This window comes from Lobosporangium transversale (assembly GCF_002105155.1).
Source record: "Lobosporangium transversale strain NRRL 3116 chromosome Unknown BCR41scaffold_4, whole genome shotgun sequence".
In the NCBI taxonomy this organism is placed as follows: domain Eukaryota; kingdom Fungi; phylum Mortierellomycota; class Mortierellomycetes; order Mortierellales; family Mortierellaceae; genus Lobosporangium; species Lobosporangium transversale.
This window is the reverse complement of record NW_019028982.1, coordinates 869,981-896,415: the sequence shown is the minus strand read 5'-3', so window position 1 is coordinate 896,415 and position 26,435 is coordinate 869,981. Positions and strand designations below refer to the sequence as shown.

At 40.8% G+C, this 26,435-nt stretch overlaps 9 protein-coding genes across 9 annotated transcripts; 2 read left to right on the top strand and 7 right to left on the bottom strand.

The window, feature by feature from the left end:
* Nucleotides 1-1,312: 1,312 nt before the first annotated feature.
* BCR41DRAFT_332105 (von Willebrand factor type A domain-domain-containing protein) lies at nt 1,313-4,219 on the top strand (the record flags this gene model as incomplete). The annotated part of the gene is made up of 2 exons (XM_022021836.1): nt 1,313-3,392; nt 3,675-4,219. The coding sequence occupies 2 exons, from the start codon at nt 1,313-1,315 to the stop codon at nt 4,217-4,219; spliced, it is 2,625 nt and encodes an 874-aa protein (XP_021885158.1).
* Nucleotides 4,220-5,942: 1,723 nt separating this feature from the next.
* BCR41DRAFT_332104 (hypothetical protein) lies at nt 5,943-6,464 on the bottom strand (the record flags this gene model as incomplete). The annotated part of the gene is made up of 2 exons (XM_022021835.1): nt 6,293-6,464; nt 5,943-6,188 (listed from the first exon to the last, which is right to left on the bottom strand). Exons 1-2 carry the CDS (start codon nt 6,421-6,423, stop codon nt 5,945-5,947), a joined length of 375 nt encoding a protein of 124 aa, XP_021885157.1. The 5' UTR covers nt 6,424-6,464.
* Nucleotides 6,465-10,665: 4,201 nt separating this feature from the next.
* On the bottom strand, nt 10,666-12,490 carry BCR41DRAFT_411796 (hypothetical protein; the record flags this gene model as incomplete). The annotated part of the gene is made up of 1 exon (XM_022029460.1): nt 10,666-12,490. The coding sequence occupies one exon, from the start codon at nt 12,488-12,490 to the stop codon at nt 10,700-10,702; it is 1,791 nt and encodes a 596-aa protein (XP_021885156.1). The 3' UTR covers nt 10,666-10,699.
* Nucleotides 12,491-14,557: 2,067 nt separating this feature from the next.
* Nucleotides 14,558-16,495, bottom strand: BCR41DRAFT_346772 (Alpha/Beta hydrolase protein). The gene is made up of 8 exons (XM_022022960.1): nt 16,292-16,495; nt 16,140-16,180; nt 15,896-16,047; nt 15,675-15,796; nt 15,528-15,590; nt 15,300-15,429; nt 15,004-15,166; nt 14,558-14,914 (listed from the first exon to the last, which is right to left on the bottom strand). Exons 1-8 carry the CDS (start codon nt 16,429-16,431, stop codon nt 14,604-14,606), a joined length of 1,122 nt encoding a protein of 373 aa, XP_021885155.1. The 5' UTR covers nt 16,432-16,495; the 3' UTR covers nt 14,558-14,603.
* A 357-nt stretch (nt 16,496-16,852) lies between these two features.
* BCR41DRAFT_419201 (Alpha/Beta hydrolase protein) lies at nt 16,853-18,680 on the bottom strand (the record flags this gene model as incomplete). The annotated part of the gene is made up of 8 exons (XM_022029724.1): nt 18,527-18,680; nt 18,376-18,416; nt 18,135-18,286; nt 17,918-18,039; nt 17,722-17,784; nt 17,481-17,610; nt 17,227-17,386; nt 16,853-17,100 (listed from the first exon to the last, which is right to left on the bottom strand). Exons 1-8 carry the CDS (start codon nt 18,637-18,639, stop codon nt 16,853-16,855), a joined length of 1,029 nt encoding a protein of 342 aa, XP_021885154.1. The 5' UTR covers nt 18,640-18,680.
* A 306-nt stretch (nt 18,681-18,986) lies between these two features.
* BCR41DRAFT_392755 (Alpha/Beta hydrolase protein) lies at nt 18,987-20,702 on the bottom strand (the record flags this gene model as incomplete). Its single annotated transcript, XM_022028496.1, has 6 exons — nt 18,987-19,459; nt 19,535-19,631; nt 19,744-19,797; nt 19,918-20,047; nt 20,146-20,521; nt 20,633-20,702. 6 exons carry the CDS (start codon nt 20,700-20,702, stop codon nt 18,987-18,989), a joined length of 1,200 nt encoding a protein of 399 aa, XP_021885153.1.
* A 906-nt stretch (nt 20,703-21,608) lies between these two features.
* Nucleotides 21,609-23,930, bottom strand: BCR41DRAFT_332099 (WD40-repeat-containing domain protein). Its single transcript, XM_022021834.1, has 4 exons — nt 23,738-23,930; nt 23,304-23,581; nt 22,633-23,158; nt 21,609-22,534 (listed from the first exon to the last, which is right to left on the bottom strand). Exons 1-4 carry the CDS (start codon nt 23,828-23,830, stop codon nt 21,800-21,802), a joined length of 1,632 nt encoding a protein of 543 aa, XP_021885152.1. The 5' UTR covers nt 23,831-23,930; the 3' UTR covers nt 21,609-21,799.
* A 300-nt stretch (nt 23,931-24,230) lies between these two features.
* On the top strand, nt 24,231-24,911 carry BCR41DRAFT_346769 (hypothetical protein). Its single transcript, XM_022022959.1, has one exon. It carries the CDS (start codon nt 24,342-24,344, stop codon nt 24,831-24,833), a length of 492 nt encoding a protein of 163 aa, XP_021885151.1. The 5' UTR covers nt 24,231-24,341; the 3' UTR covers nt 24,834-24,911.
* Nucleotides 24,912-25,317: 406 nt separating this feature from the next.
* BCR41DRAFT_300345 (dynein light chain type 1-domain-containing protein) lies at nt 25,318-25,712 on the bottom strand (the record flags this gene model as incomplete). The annotated part of the gene is made up of 2 exons (XM_022020563.1): nt 25,318-25,382; nt 25,508-25,712. 2 exons carry the CDS (start codon nt 25,710-25,712, stop codon nt 25,318-25,320), a joined length of 270 nt encoding a protein of 89 aa, XP_021885150.1.
* Nucleotides 25,713-26,435: the final 723 nt, after the last annotated feature.

The following is a 26,435-nucleotide window of genomic DNA, read 5'->3' as shown; positions in this document are numbered from 1 at the left end:
CATCTATCCATATAATCTAGTTCTGTTGGCTTATAAAAGCAAAAGGCTTTGAGCCAGCTCAAGCGGCTCTCTGTCTGGTGTTATTAAATATGACCTGATATGTGTGTAGCTAGGGACATGCGCTATTCAAGAACTGTTAAAGTATAACAGAGATCATGGAGTGTGTGGCATAGTCCTCAGCTAAATATTTCTTTTGCGTTGGGTGATCTACTGCGAAAATCTTTGCGTCCTTGTTTATTCATAAAATATTTTGGCAAGAACATTCTACATGTCAACTGGCCTCACAAGGATTACCAAAATCAATGCTTATCGTGTAGATTCGACCTTATTTGAAACCTTCAAGCGTACACTTCAAAAGGGTCTCCATTCTTGTTTATAGAATTAGAATAGCTAATGACGGCTGTGACGTGCCTCGCAACTTTTTATCTACTTGACCTCATATATCGTAAAACATGTCACTCTCTCCGAATGACGATTGTTTATTTCACTCGGTAACGCTTCATTCTATCCAATTCCATAGATATTGGATGCCACAATGAAGTAAATTGACATCAGCACCGCACCAACAAGATTATTCACAATGAAGCTCTTCCTGATCCTCTTCAAGAGCTTCGGCAAGCGGAAAAATTACATCGGGAACTAGAAATGGAATCTATTCTATGCATTTATAAAACTTTTACTTGAGGATTTGGCGTATTCGGAGACGCCGGACAATGCCTTTTACCTTTTGCCAAATATAGAGTCCAAGTTCGCGCACAGCCACAGATATCAAGGAAAGACACTTTGCATATATTTTGATACTGCTGAATCTAGACGTTCCAGCAAGTTTATTTAGCTCGCTTTCCCTCCCCTCTTTTTTTGTAATGTATTGGGTATGAATGTGCTTAACAAGACGACAGCTGTCAATAATTGATTGTAATCTCCAAAAATAATTGTCTGCAGTACTTATCAATTGAATAAAATCCTAGGAAGCAGTTTTTTACGCGGGGGTTTTTTATGAGCTCCATCACAACAGTGACCAATCATGAATGATTGATTCTCGCCAATGTCGGATTACAAAACATTGGAGATGTCATGCAACATGAACAATCTTTGGCCTTGTACCACCAGGAGGAAAAGTTTCAGGTAACGAACTCTCATGACTGTCCTTCAATTGTTCTTCAGAGCAATCTTTTGCCACACTTGGGACTGCGCCACCAGTGAGTGTTACATTATCCACCCACCAAATCTTCTACTGTCTTTTCTACCATCATCCTCTCCTTCCTTTCATAATCATCTTGTTCTTCAAGCCAAGTTTATTGATATAATAAAAATGCAAATACTCATTTGTGGACTTTCTTCTGTGGGCAATCATAACAAATATTTGCCCTTAGTTGACATCAAAGCCCACACAGAGATCCTGGCCCTCAACTCTCGCACGAAACTCACTCAAACTTTCATCAATCCGTCTAATGACACCATTCCTGAATTACAATACACTTTTCCTCTTTACGATGGTGTCAGTGTCGTCAGTTTCAATTGCCAAATTGGTGATAGGTTGATTAAAGGTCAAGTTAAGGAACGATTCCAAGCCAGAACTGAATTTAATGACGCTGTCGGCCAGGGCAAGGCTGCCGTGCTTTTGGAGCAGCTTCCCGATGCGTCGGATGTCTTCACTAGCTCGGTTGGTAATGCGCCTCCAGGGTCGACCATTCTTGTCGAGATCACGTTCATTGGTGAGCTCAAACACGATGCGGAAATCGATGGTACTCGTTTCACTATCCCCACGAAAATTATGCCACGATATGGCCAATATCCAGTGGAGCTCTATACGGGTGTCCATGTCCAAAAGGCTACAGGGGGTAGCCTTCAGGTCACAGTTGATATTATCATGCCCGACCAAAAACCTATTCAACAAATCCAATCACCTAGTCACCCTATTGCTGTTTCTATCGGCACCACTTCTATCGCTCCCAACGCCACGCCCACTATGTCTAAAGCATCGGCCACACTTAGTCTTGGTAGAGCAGAACTGGATAAAGATTTCGTCATTCATGTCTTGGCCAAGGACACAGGCGATCCTAGTGCTATCCTTGAGACCCATCCTTCTATTCCTAACCAGCGGGCTCTGATGACCACGCTTGTCCCTCGGTTTCAACTTCCTCCAGAGAAACCAGAAATTATCTTTGTCTGCGACCGCAGCGGCAGCATGCAAGGAACAGCGATTTCATTAGCAAGATCAGCATTAAATGTCTTCTTGAAGAGCTTGCCTGTCGGTGTAAAGTTCAACATTTGCTCTTTTGGCAGCAACTACTCCTTCCTCTGGGATAAAAGCCAGATATATTCTCAAAACACATTGGATCAAGCTATCAATTATGTAAAGAAGATGAGGGCCAACATGGGGGGCACGGAGATGTTTCCGTGTATCAAAGCGACAGTGGAAAAACGAAGCCAGGATATGCCTCTGGAGATCATGTTGCTTACCGATGGTGAGATATGGAACCAAGATCAGCTCTTTTCGTACTTGAATAAAGAGGTTATGGAGAGCAAGATGCCAATCCGCGTCTTTACTTTGGGTGTTGGTAATGGTGTCTCTCATGCACTGATCGAAGGTGTTGCCAAGGCTGGAAATGGGTTCTCGCAGGCTGTGGGCGAAGGCGAAAAGATGGACAAGAAGGTGGTTCGCATGCTCAAGGGTGCACTCTCACCTCAAATTACCAATTACACGCTGGAGGTGAAGTACGGCGATGCTACCGAAGAGAACAGCGGCAAGGCGAATGAGGATGACGAAGGGTTTGAGATGGTTGAAAGAGTGACAGACAGCCTTGAAGTCAAACTAAATATTACGAAGGAAAAGAAGCCGATTTCTCTCTTTGAAAAGTCTATTGACCTTGATAAGACCCCCTCCGATGGCGACGAGGACCTGCCACAATTGGCCCCTCCAAAGCTGTTGCAGGCGCCACATGTCATTCCTCCACTCTACGCTTTCAACCGAACAACTGTATATCTTCTCATGGGCCCTGGGTCCAACCCAAGGACTCCAAAATCTGTAATCCTTCGCGGAGAGTCATGGAGAGGCCCACTTGAGCTTGAAATCCCCATCCAAGTGCTTGATACTCCTGGAGAAACCATTCACCAGATGGCTGCCAGGAAGGCTATTGCAGAACTTGAACAGGGCCGTGGCTGGATTACTCAGGCCAAGGACGACAAAGACACTTTGATCAAGGTCAAATTTGGTGGGGCGGTTTTTGAACGCTTGGTTGAAAAAGAGGCAGTTCGCTTGGGTATTCAATACCAGATCTCAAACAAATGGTGTTCGTTCGTTGGAGTCGAGGATACGTCTCAAAATAGGGCAGTAGGCAGTAATAACAGCACAGGTTGGAATATATCCTCACCGCCAGCCTACAACTATGGTACCGCTAGTTCTATCCCAACAGGGATGGCGTTCTATGTCGGAAGTGCTGACATTGGGGGCTCTGCCTCAATACAAGTTGCAAAAGGCACGCCGAAAAAACGGAGAGGGCCTTCCATATCATCTTTTACGAACGTTCTATCGCACGCCAGCAACTTTGCAAAAAGACGTTCCATAAAATTGGAAGCTATAGCTGCAGCCTCCATGGCTCGTTCGGCCCGTACGGCTCGTAGCGCTCCTGATATACTGGTTGATATGCACTCACCAAGTAGTATCGAAGCAGTCATCTCAGCGCCTTCCCTCCGTAGTCAAGCTTCACCTCAAGCTCCTCCATCCCAGTCTCAGCCTGACCCTAAATCAATCCCTGGCTCTGGCTCCTCAAGATCACGCCAGTGGAGTGAACCTTCAGGAAGCTACGCAGAAGAGGAAGACGAGGATGAAGAAATGACCATGTGCCATTTCGCTGAAGTATCAATCAATACATCTTCGTCTGGTGTTGCATCAGAGCATCATTTGAAAGGATTACTCGCGTTACAAACATTTGAGGGATCATGGAAATGGGAGTCAGCACTGTTCTCTTGCCTTGGTCTCAAGCCTGATGAAGTTGCAAAGCAGCTGGCAGTCAAGGATACCAAAAACAACGCCTCTTCTTCAAGGGCGACAGCTGTGGCAACTGCTCTTGCCATCAAGTTCTTTGAGAAAAAACTGGCCAGTGAAAAGGATATCTGGGACCTGGTTGTCCAAAAGGCCAGATTATGGATAGAGGAGCACATGGGAGCGGCCCAAGCAGTAGATCTTTTGAACAGAGTCGATGAACTCATTAAGTAAAAGAATAAAGCTACATACTTTACAATATATCAGTTGTATTAGTATATCAGGCCGAAAAACGTGGTGACTTTGGTTTACTACAATTGTCGTCAACAGTGCTGTCTCTGCCAGATTTAATATCCCATTGAACAACACCCCTCAGGCAAAATACACGAAACATAATAGCATCAATGCTTGACAAAAAAATGACTCTATTAATTATTTTATTTTAGACAAATATAAAAAACCCTTTCCGTGTATTCGAGGTTGCCAAGGGCTTCAAAAACTTAGCTGCTGCTGTTCATATTTTGTCTTATTATGTCAACGCGCCTATGGCTAGTCAACATATTGATGAGGCCATCTATTCTCATCCATTTCGCGATGATCCGGAATCAATACATAAAATGCTAGCCACCAAGATATCCCACGAAGAGATAAGAGAGACTACGAAAAATCCGTTGTCCCGCGACCTACCCCACAACACATACTCATTCGCCAAATCCTTGAAAGGAAATCTGATTAAAACGTGATACAAGGATATGGATCCCCCTATCGTCATTGCCCGTCCTTCTATTGTCAGCGCTGCTTATCAGGAACCAGGCCCCTTGATGGGTAGATGGTGCTATTGCGATCAACAAAATGATCGTGTGTTGCACCCCCAGCCAAGCTCAAGGATGGATCAGCTGTGAGGTAAATAAGCAGTGGTCTGTAAGGAAAAAAGAAAGGAAAGTGCTTATAGGTGCAACGTCCAGTAAAATTAAGGAATATTGATAAATGTTTCTATTTACACAATCACGTCCTAGTCCGCTAAACTAAACTTAATTCCTGCCGACATTCATTTCGAATTTTACCCTGCTTAAGATTTCAAACACCGATTTGACGCCCGCTTCGGCGAGCAGATCCAAACTTTAGCCCAACGCAAGGATAGTGATAAGCTTAGAGTCCATATCTCCAAGGTAATGGCCGTACCCATAGCCTTCCAATGCTTTAACCTGCGCCAATGGTTTTTTGGTGTAACCAATACATTGGGCCTCGGTAATGCAGCTCCTGCAGAGCTCAAGAGTGGCCCCCAAAGAAGTATAGATTGGTATAGATACATGGATGACTACTACAACGCAGGCGTGCAAGCGTTTAGTTTGCGTTAGAAAATCAACAGATCCATAGTGATCAAATACTCAACCGAACTGTGCCCAGTCAGGCACAAAGAGATAAGCCCTTGAATTATCAGAGATCGCAGCCAAACTTAGATTTACTTTTATGTTTGTTTGTTGATACTTCAACCATGCATTAAAGATTAATATCATTACAGTCCTAGGTTAAATACTAAGATTACATACATGCATTAAAGACGTTTCTCCAGAAGTTGGAATTATTCCTATGGGTCGCCGAACTAACTACTTTGTTGACAAGATAATGAAAAGAAACAGCATAAAGACACAGATTAAATAAAAAAAATACCCTCATGCGTTCTTCAAATAAGCTACTTTACCTTGAAAGCGTCTGTAGGGCTGCTCATGTTGCGTTTTGACAGTGCAAAGTGATGATGGAATGATTTTGACCATTTTAATGATAGAGGATATCTGAGTTTGACCTGTCAAATCCAAAGTTAGTAATCAATCGTTTTTATTATTAAACACAGAACCAGTTATTTCTTCTTTTTGTCAAACCATTTGCTCCATTCAAATCATTTTCTGAGAGTGAAAGAACATGTTTATGAATATTTATGTAAACTAAAAAAAAAAACCTTTATTTGGACTTTCCACAGATAGTGAAAGTTTTGCTAATGTTGCCTGAATCACCAAGAAGAGCGAGAATATAATTATGAGCTGTCTTAGCTTTAGCTGGGAACGTGATATTGTAGCTTCCTTCTGTCAACCAGAACCCCTTTGCAAGCGGATGCTTCACATCTAGATTCTCACTATCTGCAGTCAGTCGACCGAGTAGGATCATCCCTTTATTGGGGATATTAGGAGGCAAATCGGTAGTATCCCTGCTCAAAGTAAACATGGTAAAACGATAGATATATTAGCAAATGAGGTTTATAGCCTTTTAATAAATAATACAAGAGCAAATACAATGAATTGTAAGACGTACCACAAAACAGTGATGGTCTCTCCAGCCTTGAATACATCCCCTTTCTTGGGAAATGTGATTGGAGGATTGTAGACCTCAGCAAAGACGGCCGAACTGATGATGGCCAACAAGAAGAGCGATTTGGAGAGCATTCTTGTTTTTTATTATTTGAATGAATATGAAGTAGTTGAGGGAAGGAAAGAAAAAGCAGAGGAACAAACATCAGGAGCTTTCATTTTTATTTATGTAACGCAGTAACGCAGATGTCCTTGCGAATGAACACAGTCTGTTGCTTAAAATAGCATCATTACTAAACAAAACGCAAGATCACTCCTCATTTTTTCATTTGCTGCTGTCTTTTCTTTGCGTCACACTCTTTTTTTTTTTTTTTTTTTTTTTTGCTTCTTTAAATGCCTATCTGGATATTGTGCAGATCGGAATCTCCACACAACCTTCTTTTAGATACCCTATTTGATTTAGCACACTATGATGACGTATTGGAATTGCAATTCTGACGAACCAATCTTTTTTTTTTTTTGGTGAGTGGTGCAGTCGCCATTTTTGGTTAGACTAATTCATTTACAAGTCTTTTGCTTAACAAAATACCTGTAATTGACGATAGTCTAACCAAAGAAAGGATCCAGCTTGGATGGCGTGTTCCAGCTCTTTTTCGAAGAAAATAAATGAAGTATTCCCGAGGCATACACGGATTAAAAAAAACCATATAATCTGGTGACGAGCCTAAGAAAAGTGTATCTTTTCAAGCACTTCAGATATGATGAAATCCAAGCAGTCATCATCTTTCATGATACCAATTCTTCTTATGCTCAATCTTGGCAAAATACATTGTGGAATAGGCTTAACATTGCATTTTTGTTTCTGCAACCAAAGAAGAACTGAGGAACTATGACTCCAGGGGGTTTTTTTTGGAGAGGAATATATTGTCAGTATGATCGATAATTACTTAATTCTATAGCCTTAGATGTAATGAAGAGGTTAAAGATATGGGGTTTGCTATAAAAGATTTAAGGAAGGATGACTTGCATCATTAAAAAGTCGGCGGACTCCCTTGAACATCGCTTTTGACCTCATTCGTCAGTGGCTGCAAGAGAAATCAATTAATATCAGCGACGCGTTAATTGATATGAAGGTCCCCAACATTTTTGTTGCTCTCACTAGGGCTTTGCATGCGGAAATTGGATAGGGAATCCAATACAGTGATATTTGCGGAATAAGATGAAAATATGGAATGTTCACAATCCATCTAAAAACGGTAATTGAACTGGTTTGGTGGTATCCCACTACCTGACGGGCTTGCAACAAGCGAGCTAATTGATTGGCAACAAACTCGAGAGTGTTCAAAAATATAAGGGATTGCGATCAAATGGAACAGAATAATATTGAATCCATAAATATAAGGAATGAATGAGGGCGAATTAAGGTTGGGGGCAAATTCTCGGCGTAGGGCGAAATCCAAAGTGCAGAATCAAAGAGGGCGAACAAAACAAAAAAATTGTAAATTATGTGTGACAGGGTTTGTGGTACAACATTTATACTCGTTCTACGTCCGTGTCCATGCAGCCACGTCTCTGGTATAAAATGGCCCAACAACCCCAGATTTCTCCATTTAAACCATTTCCTCTCCATATTCCAAAGAAAATTAAAAAACAAAATAATAAAAAAACAGTAATAGTACACATTTAACCATGAAGCTCCTCATCCTCGCCACCATCTCAGCTACTGCCTTGATTGCCACCTCTCAGGCTACCACTACTATGCAGTTTTACACTGACGAAAATTTCAAGGGCAAGTGCAGCCAATTTCAGATCACAGCGTATGACAAATGCTTTAACGTCTCCAAGGCCAAGAACGCAAAATCCCTCAAGTTCGTTAACGACGATCCAGCTGCCAGCGACCTTACGTTCACCTTCTTTTCATCTACCAACTGTGGTGGCAAGTGGATCCGAGACGGACGGGCTGTTCCATATGGCGAAGTTCTTGAAGGTGCCAAGATCCCATGGGTTTACGGCAACGTTGGGTCCTTCATGCTCCAAAAGGGAAAGCTTACCCTTGAAAAGGGAAAAAACAATAATAAGCTCCCTTCTACGCCTGCGAAATTTAACAAGAAGTGCACGTATTAAGGAAAGAGTCCATCGTCCATCTGTTTATTTATTTGACCACTTTCTCGCTACAGCCAATTTGCAGCATCTCCTGTCTTTGTTCTGAATACACCGGTTACAGATAGGGATAGAGTAGTCGTGGTGTTAAAAAATAATAATAATAATAATAATAATAATATCAAGTAAAAAGTATAATAGCATTGTTAGTGCCCCTTTGATTTGTTATTTTCGCTGCTTGCATAACCAAAAACTGAAAAAGAAGAGACCTCGCACTCAGTCCACTCGCCACATTTCCCCGCATGGACGAGTCTTAAAAATACCTTTGAAGGAATATATATATAAGCCTTGCACATGAAAGGCCCCTGAAAGATATTTTGAAAAGTGGAAATTGCTTAATAAATAGAAAAACATTATAGTCTACCATTGTATATATATACTGTAGTTTTTTTAAAATTAAGGTTTAGTACCCTTTCAATGGCAATGTGGAAGTGTGGGCTGTAGTGGTGAGTATAATTGGCTTGTGAATATGCTACACATCCATTACTCTAACTATTTAGAGGTATTTGGTTTTGCCCTGTGAGGTTTCTCAGTGCGGGACAGTCTCATATAAAATAAGGGTTAAGACTTCATTAAATCTTTCTTTATCTCGCCTACGATCGTTTTGTTCTTTACACAAATACCGTGCAGGGTTTTATCAGTGTCTTGATTAGACCAAATCATACCTACCATCTAATTTAAAAGTTGTCTTCTGGGAAATGATGTCCATTCCTCAATGATTCCTTATACGCACCCTCCCTTTTCCTCCACTCCACTTAAAAACATATAACACTCTTGCGTTACCGTCTCTACGACCTCATTGGCTGCCACTTCTCAATCGGCGATCGCAATGCAGTTCTATACCAAAGAAAGCTTCAAGGGGACCTGCAGTCAGTTTGAGGTCACAAAGTATGACACGTGTCTTGATGTATCCAAGACCAAGAATCCGAAGGGTATCAAGTGTCGCAACGATATTCCGTTCGCAATTGAGTTCACTATCACTTTCTTTGAGACCGCCAACTGTGGCGGCACACGGCAACGCAAGGATTCGATGTTCCGCGAGGAACAATTATCCCTAGGTCCACCCTTGCCTCATATATCACCGGCAAAGCCAAATCAGCGATGCTGCAGAAGGGCAAGCTGGCTGCTGACAACGGCAAAATAACAACAGACTTCCCTCAACCAAAGCTAAGTTCACCAAAAATAGACATATTAAAGGGAAGGTCATTAATCGCCTCTCTGCCTTCGAAAAAATCTTAATAAGCACTATTCATACCATTGTTGAACGAGTATCATCTGATAAAATATAAGTGGTGGCTTGAAGGTAGCCTAGGCTAGCCTAATGTAACAGCCAGGAAAAAGAATAAACAAGGAGAGCAGTTTGTGGTCCAGAGAGGCTGTTTATTATTCAAGCTGAAGCCAGACAGTAGAAAACCAGTTGAAGACAGACACGTCTATTTGGAGATTCACTAAAAGATTCGACCTCATCAAGATGCCGCACCAAATACAAAGCCTTTGGGCCTCCTAGACTCTCTTAGCTGAAGCAATGCATCTGCCATCTATAGTGCTGGGTACCACGCGGTTTCCCGAGAAAATCTTAAATCTTAATCCATACATACCATGAGCGTTGATCCACTTTCTACTAGCGGCATTGTACAGGCATAGGCTCGCAGGTTCATACCTGCCATAGCCCCAGAGCTTTACTTAGCTCATTGATGAGCGCATTGATTCAAGAGCTATTATCAATGCTCCAACATCAAATATGCCTCGGAGGGCTAATGTGCGCCAGGACAGCTGTATTGTCATCAAGGCCTGAAATCGTAAGCGGCGGCATGATACCACGCAACTGCACTGATAATGATTCATGAAGCGGTCCACGCTTCGGGCCTTTGGCATGGTTATCGACCATGGGCACACAAGGTCGTCGCAACCAATTGATACATATAATTATTCAATTGGTGATGAAGGCTTTTTTTATAGAAGGAAAGAGGATATGGGTAGTTTTCAATCAGCTGTTTGGATTTTTAAAAGATGTCTGAGGCGGCAAAACCCCACGAGTGATTAAAGATTTTTTTTTCCTCTTTGGAAGTACAATTCATCAGCGTATACAAATGAGTACATGGAAAACACTAATGCTGGAGATACCGACGATGATATGGCATTAAGGCGGCAATAGAAGTCCAACACTCAGCTGAAGAGGAGTTGGACGGTGGATGGTATAAGGAAAAAATAAGGTTGACCTGCGTTTATTTTGGTACCCAACGAACTATATTTACTTTTGGTGGCGGCAGGTCAAATTCTCGTTCCAATCCTCGCTACCAACACAATGATGGCAAATAAACACACCATAAGGGTCATACTTGGTTTTCACCTGCTTTAGGCGTGGGTAATTGCTTCCGAAGAATGACTGTTGCCAGTTAGGCTCAGAATGGTCCGCCTCGTTGAAATATGCTCCAGATCCAGGCGTAATTTCACGTAGACGTTCAATGGCTGAAGTCACCTTACGACCTAATGTCTGAACAGCTTCAGGGGAAGCACTATTGTCCCAGGTAACGGGTGATATTATATGAAACAAAGCTTGACGCCATGCTGGCCCTACTGATGTCTCCTTGCTAGTACCTTTCGACACTTGACCACCTGCCACCAAAGTACCAATCAAACCCTCCTGCGGCATCAAATATCCGTCTAGATCTTCCATAACGTCATAAAAGGTGTCACTTAATTGCTTCACGCCGGCTTCGGACTCGAATTTGCTCTGGGGGATCAAGCGTGACCCAAGGAGGACATTAGTGCCAGAGTTAGGTACTTCTGGCGGAGGCATCCCGGCCTTGAAGCTCTCCCAGAATGAGGATGCACCTGTGACTGTACCGTCCACTGTTACGCCAGGAATCGCTGAAATATCCTTCAAGAAAGGCTCAAAACTCTTTTGTCCAGCAGCGGCATCCGAATTGAGTAAGTAGTAGTACAACAATAAAAACTCCTTTTGGATGAGGGCATAGCCAGAGTGTCCCGCCTTAGACCAAGAGAGCTGCTGGGATAAAAAACTGCTATAGACTTGACGACGAGATTCAGTCCCGTTAAAGGCTATGCGATACGTCGCATAACTGATATTCCTCAGAGGAGGATGAGTCTTATAGATGGCTTGGACCACAACTCCAAATGTTGATCCTCCTCCACCACGTAGAGCCCAGAACAGATCCTTGTTCCGGTAAGCGTTGGCAGTCCTGGTTTTACCATCAGCTGTGACTACCTTGAATTGAAGAACATTGTCCACACATAAACCATAGCGAGGTGAAAGAGGGCCATGTCCTCCACCTTGGCAGAACCCGCCACTAGTTCCAACTGTGGCATGGCCAGCCCCGACTACAGTGACATTATGCTTGTCAGCAGCAATATAAGCATCTCTCCAGATAACACCGGGATCTAAAATTATCGCACCAGTCGCTGGAGTCCCTTTAGGGGCGCCTTCTGGAACAAAGCTGTCATTAAAGGCAATACTCTTCAAGTGATGAACCCAAATATTAAGCGATGAAACACCAATACTGCGCCCATGGTAATCATGACCTGTGTTCTTGACTACAAGGCGAATGTTTTTCTTGGCTGCGAATCGAACCGCTTGTTGGACATCTTGGACACTGGTAGCGTTGATTGTGTACAATGGGACAGCACCTTGGAAACACGGCTCAGTTTGGTTAAACCCGCGACAACCTTTGTTGTTAAACAGCTCCCAATTGGTTTGTTCAACAGCGCCAGGCTGAAGATGTCTCCAAGAATCAAAAAAATAGCCTTTTTGAATCTCCTGGCATTTGCCTGGGTCATAATTAGGGTTATGGCACTCATAGGCAGCAGGCTTGGTAGGGATCAATCGGCCTCCAACAGCTGTGTTGAGAGCAGACCAGTCAGCAGCACTAGGCCAGCAAGACTGAGTAGGTTGGCAGAGACATTGACGATGGAGTTGGAAGGTAGGGTTATCGCCTTGTGCAGAAACAAACAAAGAATCATTGCTGACGATTGCTAACAGTGCACCAATAAGTGCGGTAGAAAGTGAGGTTGGGGAAAGCATTGTAGGTGAAGTAGATTTACTAAGCTGTGATTATAAAAAAAAAGAGGATAAATAAGCTTGCTATTTATAATCAGAACTCGGGAGGGACAAGAATATGGATTATTGAGAAATGTAGTGATCACGGCGCTTTAAATTGCGACAACATAAAACATCCTATAGGCTTGGCAGTCGAACAGCCATACAGCCGCTGTCCGAAGGGATTTATTGCCAAATAACGATATTGCTTCTTATTTACAAGCTCATGTAGCAAATCACTAAAACAAGGCTTTTATAAAAACAAAAACAAAAATCAAACAAGGAACTGCGCGACCTGTGCAGTTTAAGAGCACGGTATCGCATTTGGTCTTTTTCCATAAGCTACCTCGACCCTAGAGCTGTTTAGAGGAGCTTTTCTTGTTAGTTATCAGGGAAGATAGACACGCATTGCTTGTTTCCTTTCTCTCATTCAACCCTGTATGATCTCTATAATTGGGAGCTAAAGAATTCAACTAATCCTAACAGTGTTGACATGTGGCAGTGTAAAGGGGATTTCCTATCTTGATCAAGTCAAACTAACAAATCAACTTTCTGTATAACCTTTCCATGATAGTCAATGGCATCATGATGTGCATGATGTGGGACAATTAACGGGATTATCAACTGATGGTGACCTATCCACATTGTCTAAACGCCATATCTTTATATCTATCTATCACCTTCAATGGAACCTGATAAGAGATATAGGTAAATTAAAGCAAAAGATCCCTCTGTTCTGGAAATATGATACTGCATCCATCCCCCAAGTCAAGAGGTGGTATAAGTGGAGCATACGTTCATCGGCTTCGCCAACTTTTCAATAGACCATTATCTATAGTGCCGTGTCCGTATAAGACCCTAGAGAGATCGACTCAAATAAAATTGGATTAAAAAAGGCAAAAAGCCCAAAGTATCAATAGACGTATTATTTAAAGCGACATTCAGCAGTCAATGCTTCTTAAAGGTTCTTGGGAATGACTAATTGCCTTGAACCATGATATCAGCGACCGACATACCAGATACACCGCAAGCGTGGGACCTAGAGCCCGGAGTTTGGAACTTTCTTGACTCTCAGATCCGCGTAAGCGCTTCAAAAGGCAAATTCAAATTGGCAGGTAACTGTCGAATGTGCTCTTGAACAGGCGAGATGTCGGACTGACCTGGTCTTGACCTTGATTCCATGGTACCCTCCTGCTTATCAGCTTTAAGGAATCCATGGGAATATCTGTCCGAGCGCACTCTGTCTAGGTCGCAAAAAAAGTAAGGACAGCTGGCTTTGTGGTCATAGGAGTAAACCACTTCAGATTTCGGGCGACCCACGCGTAGTGTAGCCAGTTTACAACTGAGATCGCAGAGTTTATCCCTTGTTCAAACGAGCTCCCTTTCATTTAAATGACAAACTCAGCCCGGTGCGTCTCGTACTCTCGCTTGACGCTCCTGGACCCTCTGTGAGTACAGATAAACTCGGTCACCGCTGGAGAGAGGCCATCTACCAGCATTCTCGTTCTTTTACTCAACACGCGGTAAGGCCCCAGTGTAGATTCTTGAGCAAGGCGTGTGTGTCGCTTGCTGGAAAAGAAAAAACACATGCGCGTGGCGGCTTGGGTTGTCATGACCTGTATCTTTGAAAATCAAATCGCTGATGGCTAGAATGGTGTGATCAGACCCGCCTCCAGAACCACGTGGTCTGGCTTTTGGGAGATCCTTGGAAATCCTTGGAAGGATACAGTATCATAACTCCAGGACAAAGGGATCTTATATAGCGACCTAGTTATTTTTACTTTATTTCATCTTATTCAATGTTGAGTTTCAATGAAGAAAGGTGATACACTTTCGGACATGGCGCCGAAGACAATGTGAAATCATGATCAATTGAGATTTTCGGCAGTTGGATTCTATTATCACGTGTAGGGTCCCCGCCACCAACCTAAAATGGGCAGCAATTGGTCCTTGGACAGATTTTTGGAGAATCTCTTAGTTTATCAGGTTCGACTGCAAACACTACTACAAACAACCGTTTCTCGGTCCCAATTCACTCATAACAGCTATTTCCAATAACATTAACCCGCATATTTATTGCACAGTCAGCTAGGATCTCCTAGGGTGCATGCCCCTCTACCTGGTCTTGCTTCTCCTTCATTGTACCGACACCATGACCATTACTAATTCTGTTATCTTTAATATCATTAGCACGCTTCTTGACAAGATCATCCAAATATTCAATCAGAATCTTGTTAAGTTCCTCTGGATTCTCGCTGTGGACATTATGGTTTCCCTCTGGGATGTAAGCCTGTTTCAAGTCCTGGATCATGTCTGTTGATATCATGGCTATATAATCAGCTGGCACAATGGGATCCTTCTCCGCAATTACATGCAGCGCCGGAACTGTCAATGGTTTTCCCACAAATTCTATTTAAAGAGAACTATTGAGATTTTTTTTTTTTTTTCCCTTGATGTCATTCAAAATCGTCGAGTAGAAGCAATTAACATTAACTTACGCAGGTCCGAAACAGAATTGAGTTTCATGGCACGGTAATAATTGTATGCACCATGAAAAGTCGTGCGTGAGAACTGATCGATATAATACTGTGTCTCCTCGACATTTGTGCCTGGACGTGTAGCATACGCTGTGTTTATAATCGCCAATGCTTGTTCATGAGGCTTTTATTAGAATAAGAGATAGAAAGAGAGATATAGATGTCCATGTCAGTCAATATTCACGCCCAAAGTGTGCTCATAGTCTATACATATTATATCGCATCAGTTTATGACCATGCATGTAGGTCAAACTTACATCGCCACCGAACCATGTCTCGGGTTCCTCTGTCTGGAAGACAGCGATATACTTGAGATGAGGGAAGAGTGCAGATATGACTGCAAAGTCCACTGGTTGGTCTGTTGGAGCATGGTAAGGGATCCCGATACTAAATGGCAAGGGAAGTCGCAATGAGTGCAATGATAATACTATTACAATGGAAATGGATTTAAAAAAAAAAAAAAAAAAAAAAAATTGAGTGCTTACCCGACAACAGCCAAGCATCGGTCAGGCAAGAAATGCCCAAGCCTCCAGACCAAGAGAGCACCCCTTTTTATTTTCGAAGAAGGAAATGAGTAAGAGGGAAGGGATACGAGCGTACTATTAGTAATCAAAAAAGAAATTGAGGTTTACCAGTCATGTCCGATGAAAACTGCCTTCTTGATGCCAAGCTGATCTAGCAGGTCCGCCATATATTCCGAATGGCTCTTCTGAGTATACGGCTCTGGGTTATCGATCGGACACTTGGGTTGATCCTTTGGCATGAGGGATAATAGAGATTGATTAATCTTAATTGAAAAAAAAAAAAATAAAAAATAAAAATAAATAAAAAAAGAAGCAAATAGATGACATACAGAGCCACCATATCCAAGATTGTCCATAGCGATAACACGATAACCCTCCTTGGCCAAGGCACGAATCTGATAACGCCATCCGTACCACATATCTGGGAACCCATGGAGCAACACCAAAGGCACTCCATTTGGATCTCCTTCCTCCACGTAATCTAATATATATACATATATATAAAAAACAATTACTATCAAATCCCCATTTCATTATGCTATGACTGTCCGGAATGATTTTGTTAGCCTTTACGGTGCGTGTATCCTCGAAGGTTGATGGTTTTGTGATTGAAGCTATGTTACCCAGATTAGAGACGAAAAAAAAAAAAAAAAAAAAAAAAAAAGTTATGAGTGATGCTCCTTCATTATTTCTTATGACATTTGATCACAGAGAAGACGATTTACCTTGAGACCTTCAAGTCGGCGGGGGTTGGCTTTGAATTTGCAGTATGATGAGCTTGAAGAGCAGGGAGGTTATCATAGGTGCGTTTGATAATATCGTAAAAGCTGATGTCAGCTGTCATCACAAATGAACCCTCAGCCATGGTGAAAGAAAAATAGCAGCAAGTCAAATTACAGGTCTACAGGTGGGAAAATATAAAAAAAAAAAAAAAAAAAAAAAAAAGAGCAGGGGATAGGTAGAAGGGAACAATGAAAAGAGAGGAAAAAGAAAAGAAAGTAAGGAAAAGAGGGAAAAAAAAAAACTACAGTCATCCTCAGAGCCAATGGCCTCAACTGTTTCCAAACAGGAACTACAAGCGACAGGCTAAGGCACATCCTATGCCCGTTATATTTTGGGCTCACATGATTGTACAAGACATTTTATCTGCAGACACAAAAAAAAATTGCTTTTTTTACTCAACACAGCATCAGATGCAACGCGTTGCACAAAAAAAAAAATCTTGAGCGAAAGAAAGTGCTATGTGACAAAGGTACAAAAGTACAGCTAAGCGCCTTTTCGGGGATCTATTGTACTTTTGTCCGATCCTGACTCTTGTCCTTGCTAAAGAACTTGCTCAAATAATCTGTAAAGACCTTATTGACATGCTCAGGATTCTCGAACTGAACACAGTGTCCTCCTTTCTCAATCCGGATCTGTTCCAGATGCTGAACCATGTGCGTTGGATGGATTGCAATAAACTCTGGAGTTAAGTACTGATCTTGCTCGATAATCACTTGTAACGCAGGCACTGTAAACGGCTTGCCAATATAACCTATACCATCGAAATAAATGTTTACAAAGAGTTAGTTTTCTTTTTTTTTTTTTAATAAAAAAAAAAAGTAATATTATATATTTTCGATCGAAATATGACCCTCTTAAAAATGATTATATGTCTTACGGCGCTGTTCTTCATGGTTGGGTTTGAAAGCACGGTAGTAGTTGTATCCACCATGGAAAGATGTACGAGTGAATTGGTCGATATAGTACTCCATCTCTTCTATATTAGTGCCAGGACGAGCTGCAAATCCAGCATAATAAGCTTGGGCTTGTTTATGAACCTAATTAACGTCGTTGTAAATGATGTAGGCGCCTTTTCTGCCTTTTTTCTTTTTGATCAATCTCAAATCTAGTGTTTAAAAAAAAACCCCTTACATCGCCATCAAACCAGTTATCAGGCTCCTCGGTCTCGAAAGTAACCCAATAAGCAAAATGAGGAAATTGCTTGACAAATTGATCCATGCCAACGAATTCTTTTGTTGGCTGTCTATATGGGTCCCCAAGACTACATGTGCACGTGTTTGTATATGCGGTCCAAATAGACAGAATGTGTGAGCAAAAATAAAAATGCACGTTAAGAATGTAGCAATTTGCTCATATTTTTTTTTTTAAGTACCTGATTATGGTGTGGCAGCGTTCAGGGTATCTCTGACCTAATTGCCAGACCAAATATCCGCCCCTGACAATACAACATAGACAAGGAATACAGATACAGTCATAGGGAGACAGACAATGTCAATAGAATGAAATTTGGGCGTTCATTCAACGATTTATGTACGCTTAAAGGTGAATGTGTCGACCCATTTGCTTACCAATCATGCCCAGCAAACACCGCCTTCTCAATATTCAGTTGATCTAAAAAGTCAACCAAGCTGGCTGACAAGTTAACAGCGAGGTATGGATCCAACTCGTCAAGAGAACACCTTGGATGATCCTATCGGATATACATAATATCAGATACCTCCTATTCGTTCAATTTGTTTATCACTTCAAACCTTTTTTATTTTTTTTATTTTTTTATTTGCTTACAGATCCACCAGACCCCAAGTTGTCAATAGCAAAGACACGATATCCATGTTTTGCAAGGTGTCGAATCTGATGACGCCATCCATACCATAAATCTGGGAACCCATGAAGTAAAATCACTGGAGTACCGTTTGGATCACCTTCCTCGACGTAGTCTGTTGATGGTATACAAGCAAAGATTTTCTTCACTCGTTAGTATCCAAGGAAATCTAAACATAAAAAGATCTCGAATGCCAACATTTACGATATTTGTGTCCTCGAAGGCTGATAGTCTTGTGATTAAAACTAGTATGCAATATGATAAGAATACATTGAATGAAAAAACTATCAGTACTGCTGATAAGAAAAAAATTTTCATAGACTGGTTTTGTTATTAAAAAGTAATAATAAATAACCTAGAAGGCTTCAGTTCTGCAGGAGTTGGCTTGGATACAGAAGCATTATAGGCTAGAATATCTGGTAGACACTCGAGCGTCTTCTTTAATTGATCATAAAGAGTAAGTTCCATGTTTTATGTGCACGGGGAGGATTGAAAAGAGAGAAGTGAAAAGCAACGGACAAAAGAAAGCAGAAAGTAGAAGGAAGGAAAAGCAGTTTAAAAAAAAGTGTAAAGAAAGGGGCAGGTGTTCTCTTGTTTAATGTGAAGATCCAACGGTTCCACAATTTTGAATTTCATTTCACTAGTTTTTACTTTTTTCCGGTCCTTCTTCAACTTTATTGTACCACGACATATTGCTTTTCTTTTCTTTGTTGAAGAACAGTTCAATCAGGAAGCAATATGTAATGCAACACACAATATACATGATAAAGCTAAAAAGGCGAACTATCATTAAAGCATATATAAACACGTCATTATCACAGTTTGCTCCGTCCATAGAATTGACTATTCCCATTCTTTTCATGGTGATGATGGGAACGCTGAGTGTGCGCATTATGAGAGCTGTGATGATACCCATGTAGCCTTGGCTGCTCTCGTACCATAGAAGGTTCTTCTGGCTGCTCTTTATGTGACTCTTGATGCAACTTCGCATCTAGGTAATGATGCTGGTGCCGATATTGCATTGATCTCAAGTCTCTTGTTGTGCTTGCGCTCTTCCTACGTATACCTCCGTTCGAACCAAAGAGCCGTTCAAGGTAATTACCAATCTTTTTGTTGACCATATCTGGGTTCTGAGTCAAAACCCAATGTTCTCCATATTCAATCTCATCCACCTCAAGATCATCAAAGTAATCCTTAGGCACATTTTTACAATATTCGGGTGTAAGGATCGGATCATTGTTCACGATCAACAACAGCGCTGGCACTGTGAAACGCGACCCTGCAAGGTCTAATAAACAAAGAAAAGGTAAGTCATCTCGATCTGCATATTTAATATTGTTACACAATTAATCGCTTAGCTTACGTAGATCTTCTCGATAGCTGATATCGAAACTTTTGTAGTACGCGAGTGGGCCATAGAACCCTCCTTCCTTGAGATTTTGGATGTAATATGCCCGGTCCTACAAGCAACAACATGCATGAATATAATTCAAATGTTAGTAGGCGCTACATTCTGCTTGACTAGAATAGGTATACAGTAAGTGAAGTAAAAAAGATAAAAGTTTATGATACCTCACTTGTGTTACCAGTTTCATCAAGGAATAGGCTACCTACAACATCCTCTACCTTTATGTTCAAGGAAATATAACAGGGAAACAAAAGCATGAACATGGGAAGGTTAATATGTTAGATACAGGATCGATATGATGAAAATATTGTTTTGATATTGGTATATATGATATTTACCATCGAATCCATCTCGGATGCTGCAATTTGACTTGCAAAATAATGGAAGTACTGAAAAGCTGGGTTTTCTTTTACAAATTCTTCTATAGAAACCATACGTTTTGAGATTGGGCGGAAAGGGTTGCCGATACTAACCATTAACCCATTGGGAGGAATACATTAAGGATTACAATGGAATCAATATGTCAGTCATTAAACAAGGATAAAAAAGAAAAAAAAAATACATACGCAATAGCAGCATGTACTCGTTCCGGGAAATGCCATCCTGCCCTTGACACAATACCCGAGCCCCAATCATGTCCTATCCACACTGCTTTCTCCAACTTCAAATGATCCAACAGCTCGGTTAAATGTCTAGCTACCTTCTTGGGTGTATAATCTGTGTTCAGCTTGTTATATTGCCAAGTTTCTGTCGCAGGATCATATTGAGTGTCAAACCGTGGTTTACTTGACTTTCCATAGCCCAATAGATCGGGCACAAGCACCCGGTAGTAACCTAATGAGGCAAGGTATTCAATCTGATATCGCCATCCGTACCATAAATCTGGGAAGCCGTGAAGTAGAAGGATCGGGATTCCATCCTTATTGCCCTCATCTACGTAGTCTATTTATTCGAAGGATAAAATAATAAGGAACAATGGATTGAGTGGGAGTCCTTACAAACAGGAGAATGGAGGGCAAAATTTTATGGCTGCAAAGAAGGGCAAGTATTTACGATATGTATAACCACTGCAGATGGCAGTCTGGTGGTTAAATAAAGAAGGATTAAACTGTCTAATAGTCATTTTTTTTTTTTTTTTTGTTATCTAGCGTGTTTTTGTCTTGTTCTGCTTCTGGTGCCAATTTCTTTGCAAGAGAGTATCAGCGTAGAGCTGTTTTGTTCGTGTATATAAAGAAGGGAAGGGAGATAGAAGAGATTTAGAGAATTGGGAGAAAGAGAGATGGAGAGATAAAACGAGAAAATAGGACAGTGAAAGTAGAAAAGAAAAAAGAGAATGAAGTCTTTATATTGACGAAGAACATGGAGGAGAGAAGAGTAAGCACCTATAAAAGCAGTTAAGGTTCTGGAAGCCAAAAGCCATAGTGTCCTTTCTTGCCATGCAGGCAACCATGGAAAGCTTGCTATTACTCTTGCGCTTTGTAATATAAAAAAACAAAAAAAAAAAAAAAAAAAAAAGCCTTAGCATCCTTGTGTTAATTTCATATTCCCCATGTCCGCCCCTGCACCTACATCCCGGATCTATTGTGTTCTGGAGCTCATTTTATTAGTAGTACGTGCATTTTGTTTATTGCTTTTCCCATTCTTGGAAGTTCTTTGTCATGGCCATTTGCTGTGAATAAGCTTGGTTGTCCGTGCGTATGTGGCCCACCTCTCTTTATCTTTCTACTCAGTTCTTACATAACCTCTCTTCATCTTTCTACTCGATTCTTACAAAGCCTCTCTTCATCTTTCTACTCGGCCCTTGCTCACCTCTCTTCATCCTTCTACTCGGCTCTTGCTCAGCAGTCTTCTCTTCTTGTTGACCCAGCGTTTCTTTATTCTTTAAAACATAAGAGGCCGTAGGGAGGTCTACAAGAACAAGGCACCACAATTACCTACTCGATTTGATGGATGTCAGTAAAGTGAAACAAGACATCCTTGAATGAGAAAAAGAACAAATAAGCAAAAAAAAAAAAAAAAAAAAAGTGCGCCGTTTTCTATCTGTTTATCACATGCAAAGAAGACTGTTCAGGCAAGGTCCCCCTTTTTTTTAATATTTCCTCAACTTTATACACATTGAGTAATATCTATTAGGGGAAAAATAATAAATGTATAACTCGAAAAAGGAGAAAAGAGAATGAATGCATTTATAAAGGATGTGTGTCATTTGATATGTCAAAATTATTGTATCCTCGATGATGAAGATGAAGATAAAGATGAAGCCATTGTTGATGCCCCTGTTGCTCCCGTTGGTGCTGTTGCCGGTGATGACATAGAGACAGATGCCATCTCATTATGAATAGCAACCCCTACAGATGTAGTCGTGCTTTTTGCAAACAACATCTCCATCGATCCCAAAACGGACAACAACTGCTTTTGAAATTCAATTTCCATTTTAACTTTGGCCCGCAACCTCATAAATAGCTCATCAATCAAAGGCGATTGCCCCAATACAGCCGTGTACATGTCAATCATAATCGTTGTCACATCCACTAGAATGGATGTGTACCGTGGATTGTTGATGTTCCTCACTAGGAATTGCGCCAGTGGCTCCAAGGAGATATCATCTCTTCCTGACAGTGCCTGTCGAAGACCATCACGATGGACTAACTCCTGAATCAATGAAACGGTCGTCACTGCAGGTTGGTTCGTTCTCAGACAAGCATCCAACGCATTGCCATACTGGAATGCTTTCAAATATCGGTCATATTCACGCAGACGACGCTTCCTCTGAGTCTCGACTGTGAAATCGCCCTCGTTAGCCTTCTTTTGACCACGGACAAAGTATTTATAGCTACCAGCACGGATCTGCTCCTCCTGTGCACGACGGGTCTGTACTTCAGCTGTTTTGACGACGCGTTGACGGATCGATAGTAATCCACCTGCCATACCAGCCACCAAGTGTGTATCATCAGGCTAGAAAGTAGAAGAAAAAAACGTCCCTGTGTGTAAGCAAAAAAACTTTTTTTTTTTTTTTTTTAAAAAAAAAAGACGAGTGAAAGAGACAGACGTACTGAGAGAGCAACACTCAAAACTGGTGCTGGATATTTGACACTGTGGACAACACTATAATCCTGAACGTTATAGATTTTGACATGTTGATCCAATGATCCTGTCAATAGACGAGAATGTGAATTATCAAAACATAACGATGTGACAGTCTTTTGATGATTTGAGAGTGCATGCATGGGTCGACCTCCTGCCAAGATATCAAACACTTTAATGGAAGGTCCACCAGCTGAAACAACCACTCCTCCATCAGGAAACATCTCTACAGCTTCTACTGGTGATCCATGATTCATGGTCATAACACAGCCCTGAGTGCGCATATCCCATAATTTAACTGTCTGATCATAAGATCCTGATAAGATAAGATGTGGATTGTCGTGCGAGACCATTCCTGAACGAATATAATCCTCATGTCCTGTGAATATCGTCAATGGAGTTTCGCTAGGCATATCCCAGATCCTCACTGTCTTGTCATCTGATGCAGACAAAATCTGAGTCTTGTCTGATGAGAATTTGGTAACATGTACTGGGCTATATTAGCATATTCATATTTATATAAAAACCATTTTTTTTTTTTTTTTTTTTTTTTTTTTTAGTAATTAGTAGATAAATCAATCGGAACACTAATGATTGAACGACTATAGAAGAATCGATAATAACCAATAAAGAGGCATACTGTTTGTGTTCTCGGAAAGTTCTGAGAATGGCTCTGCTGCTGACATCAAAGATCTGAATCAGGCCGGTAGCATCTCCAGCAACTACTAGCTTTCCATCCGCTCGAATGGTTCCCGAGTATGCGACGTCTTTGAATCGTGAGATAGTCTTTTTGACCTGATGTGTTTTTGAGCTGTAAATCTGAACGCGTGTCGATGCTGTCACTGCAAAATCATATGGTGTCGTCTCTGAAAAATGAACTGACGAAACAGCTGCAAACTCTTTGACCACAATTGGTGACTAAATAATAAAGAGCAAAAGATAAGGGAAAAAAAGATACATAACGTTGATGAATATCGTTTTCTTTTTTTTTTTTCTTTTTTTTATTTCATCCAGTTGTATATTTTTTTCTTATGCTTCCATTGTTCTTTTATGTTCAATTTTATTTTTTCTAACCTTGAACTTGCGCCAGTATCTTGACTCTGGGGTTTTACGTCCTGGCAGTCGAGGGTACTTTTTGACCGTCAGGGATTTGAAATCGGTCGACATGACAGGCGAAAATTAGGTTTTGTTGTTGATGTCAACTAATGAAAGAAAAGGAATGAAGGTGGAAGGACAAAAAAAAGACACAAACTCACACCAAAAAAAAAAAAAAAAAAAAAAAATGAAGCATAGAAAGTATCGATGTCTTTTTTTTTTTTTTTTTTTAAGTAAAAGCCACATTGTCCTTTGTCGCATTGAAATAGACTGACTTTTGTTGGATCAAAACAAATAACTATTCTTCAGTGAATCAACAGTCACACCGTGCTTTTTTGCTTTTCGGGAGGAAAACATTCACCATTACTCATTGAACCACCATTTTATCGTGCCTGAAACTTTTTGTCCTTGTCAGCTTATCTTCTCAGCTTCACGGCCCTCTTGCCTTTAAGCAATCTGCACGATTTTTGCATTTTTTTTTTTTTTTTCCTTTTTTTTTATACACGCACAAGGAGAAATTAATATATTACATTACTCGCATTCATAACATAAAGTTTTTATCATTTCCCAATACATTCAAACCATGCCACTGCTCAAAGAAGGACTGAAAAAACTTTACTTCCCCTCCACCATCATCAAGCTAGTTCGCAATGGCGCCAATGTCCCTGAAGTTTCCAACACACTTACTTTCCGTGTTCCTCCTTCCATGAACAAATTTGATATCAAGTCCTATCTCTCCAACATCTACAACCTCAACGTTCTGAGCGTCCGTACGGCCAATATGCCTGTCAAGGTCGCCGGAGTTGGTGGGAACACCATTTCGAAGCGTCAAAAGTTCAAGAAGGCTGTTGTCACTATCGATCATGAATTCAAATGGCCTGATGCTCCTGATAGTAAAACCTTTGGAATTCAGGATGCTGTTCAGGAACGTGCTCGCTATATGAATCGTCTCAAGGGTTGGAGAATTAGACCTAGCCAGGATATCCAGGCTGCCAAGAAGGCCGCTGCCGCTGCAACGGAAGCTTCGTCCGCATCTTCAACAGGAACAGCTACTACAAAGGAGACTAACGCATAAATAAATCAGTGGATATTGAAAATGAAGCGGGAGCGGAGGTTTTTCTTTTTTTTTTTTTATACATATATTCTTTTGCTTACAGGAAAACTACTCAACGGACCTATAACGGCGAGAGAAGTGGTTGATAGGGGCGGTGTTTGGACATTTGGACTTGGTTGAATAGACTCTTACAAAAATACACGATATAAAAGCATTTTCTTCATTTATTAATTCTTTCTGGTCATATTCATTGGTTTCTTTAATGTGCACAAGTGGACACCATAATATTGTCAGGACAATGAAACTAAAAAAAAAAAAAAAAAAAAAGAAAAAGAAAAAAAAACATCTGCCAGAGAAAATATTTTATTTGTTCATTTCAGCTAATCTAAATATTGATTGAATATAAGTACCAGTCCTGAGCAAAAAAAATGTTTGCAACAGTTAACAAACACTACAGGATTACAAGAAACTAAGGGTGATTTTTTGTTGGATAGGATATAAACATCTATCCACTCTTGAAGAGTAGAATGGCGATTTGATCCAAGTAAAAGTAGATGAAGTGCTTGGTTTCTGCAAAAGAAAAAGAAAAAAGACATGTGAAAATATGTCAGATGACAGGATATTTCCAATGGCATTAAAATTCACACGATCGTAGAAATTGAAGTTGTTTTTTTTTTTTTTTTTTTTTTTTTTACCATGGGTGACATAGCTTCCAAAGTTACGTCCGACAATGCAATGCCAAGTAGCACCGTACTTCTTGTCAAACTCCTTCTTGAGGAAAGCTGCAATGTCCTTCTCGACCGTATACTTCTCAAACGCACGGATGGCACATTCTACAGCCTCCTGCTGCATATCTTCATTCATGTCTGCATTTTTAATAGTTGGGCGTGGATCAACCATGATGTGTTGTAAGTGTAAAAGGATTCCTTGTTGAAGATAGCTTGTGGTATTTTCGTTGTTGAAGTGAAAGAAGTGAAAGAATAAAGAGAAGCCTTTTTTCTTTTTTTTTTGTTTTATTTTGTTTTTCCAAGAGTCCTAAAAGTTGTCCAAAAGTATAAAAATAAAAAAATAGTTGAGAGAATGTGAGATTAATTGAATACAGAGCGTTGTAAAGATAACCAAGAGTGAGCGTAATCAATAAATAGAAAAGAGCGCGGTGACTTGTCTGCCAAGAAAAGAAAAAACTGATTTCAAGATAGTCTCACATCTGTAAAATGGAAACCACAATGAAAGTGACGATATTGATTTTATCTAAAGTAAAATCGAGTATATGATCCATCGTAAAGAACTCGATGTAAGGAGTTTAAACATGGGTAGCGAGGCGATATCTTGGCCAAGAGTCAAAAAAAAAAAAAAAAAAAAAATGGTGGGTAGAGCCCAATAAAGACTCCTTCCCCAGCCTTGTGTGCTTCCAATGCATGCTGCGATTGTAATTGTGTTTCGCTTTCGGTTCATTCCATGCATCTCGACGCGCCCATCACATTGACCGTCCTCCAAGAAGAAAAATGAAAACAATGGAGTGGGCCGATTATGAAGCCGATGATACTTTTCATTCATTTCTTCAAAACATGTTGCATTTGCTGGATTTGTCCATCTTTTTGCTCCTGAAAGTCGTTGTGAAAG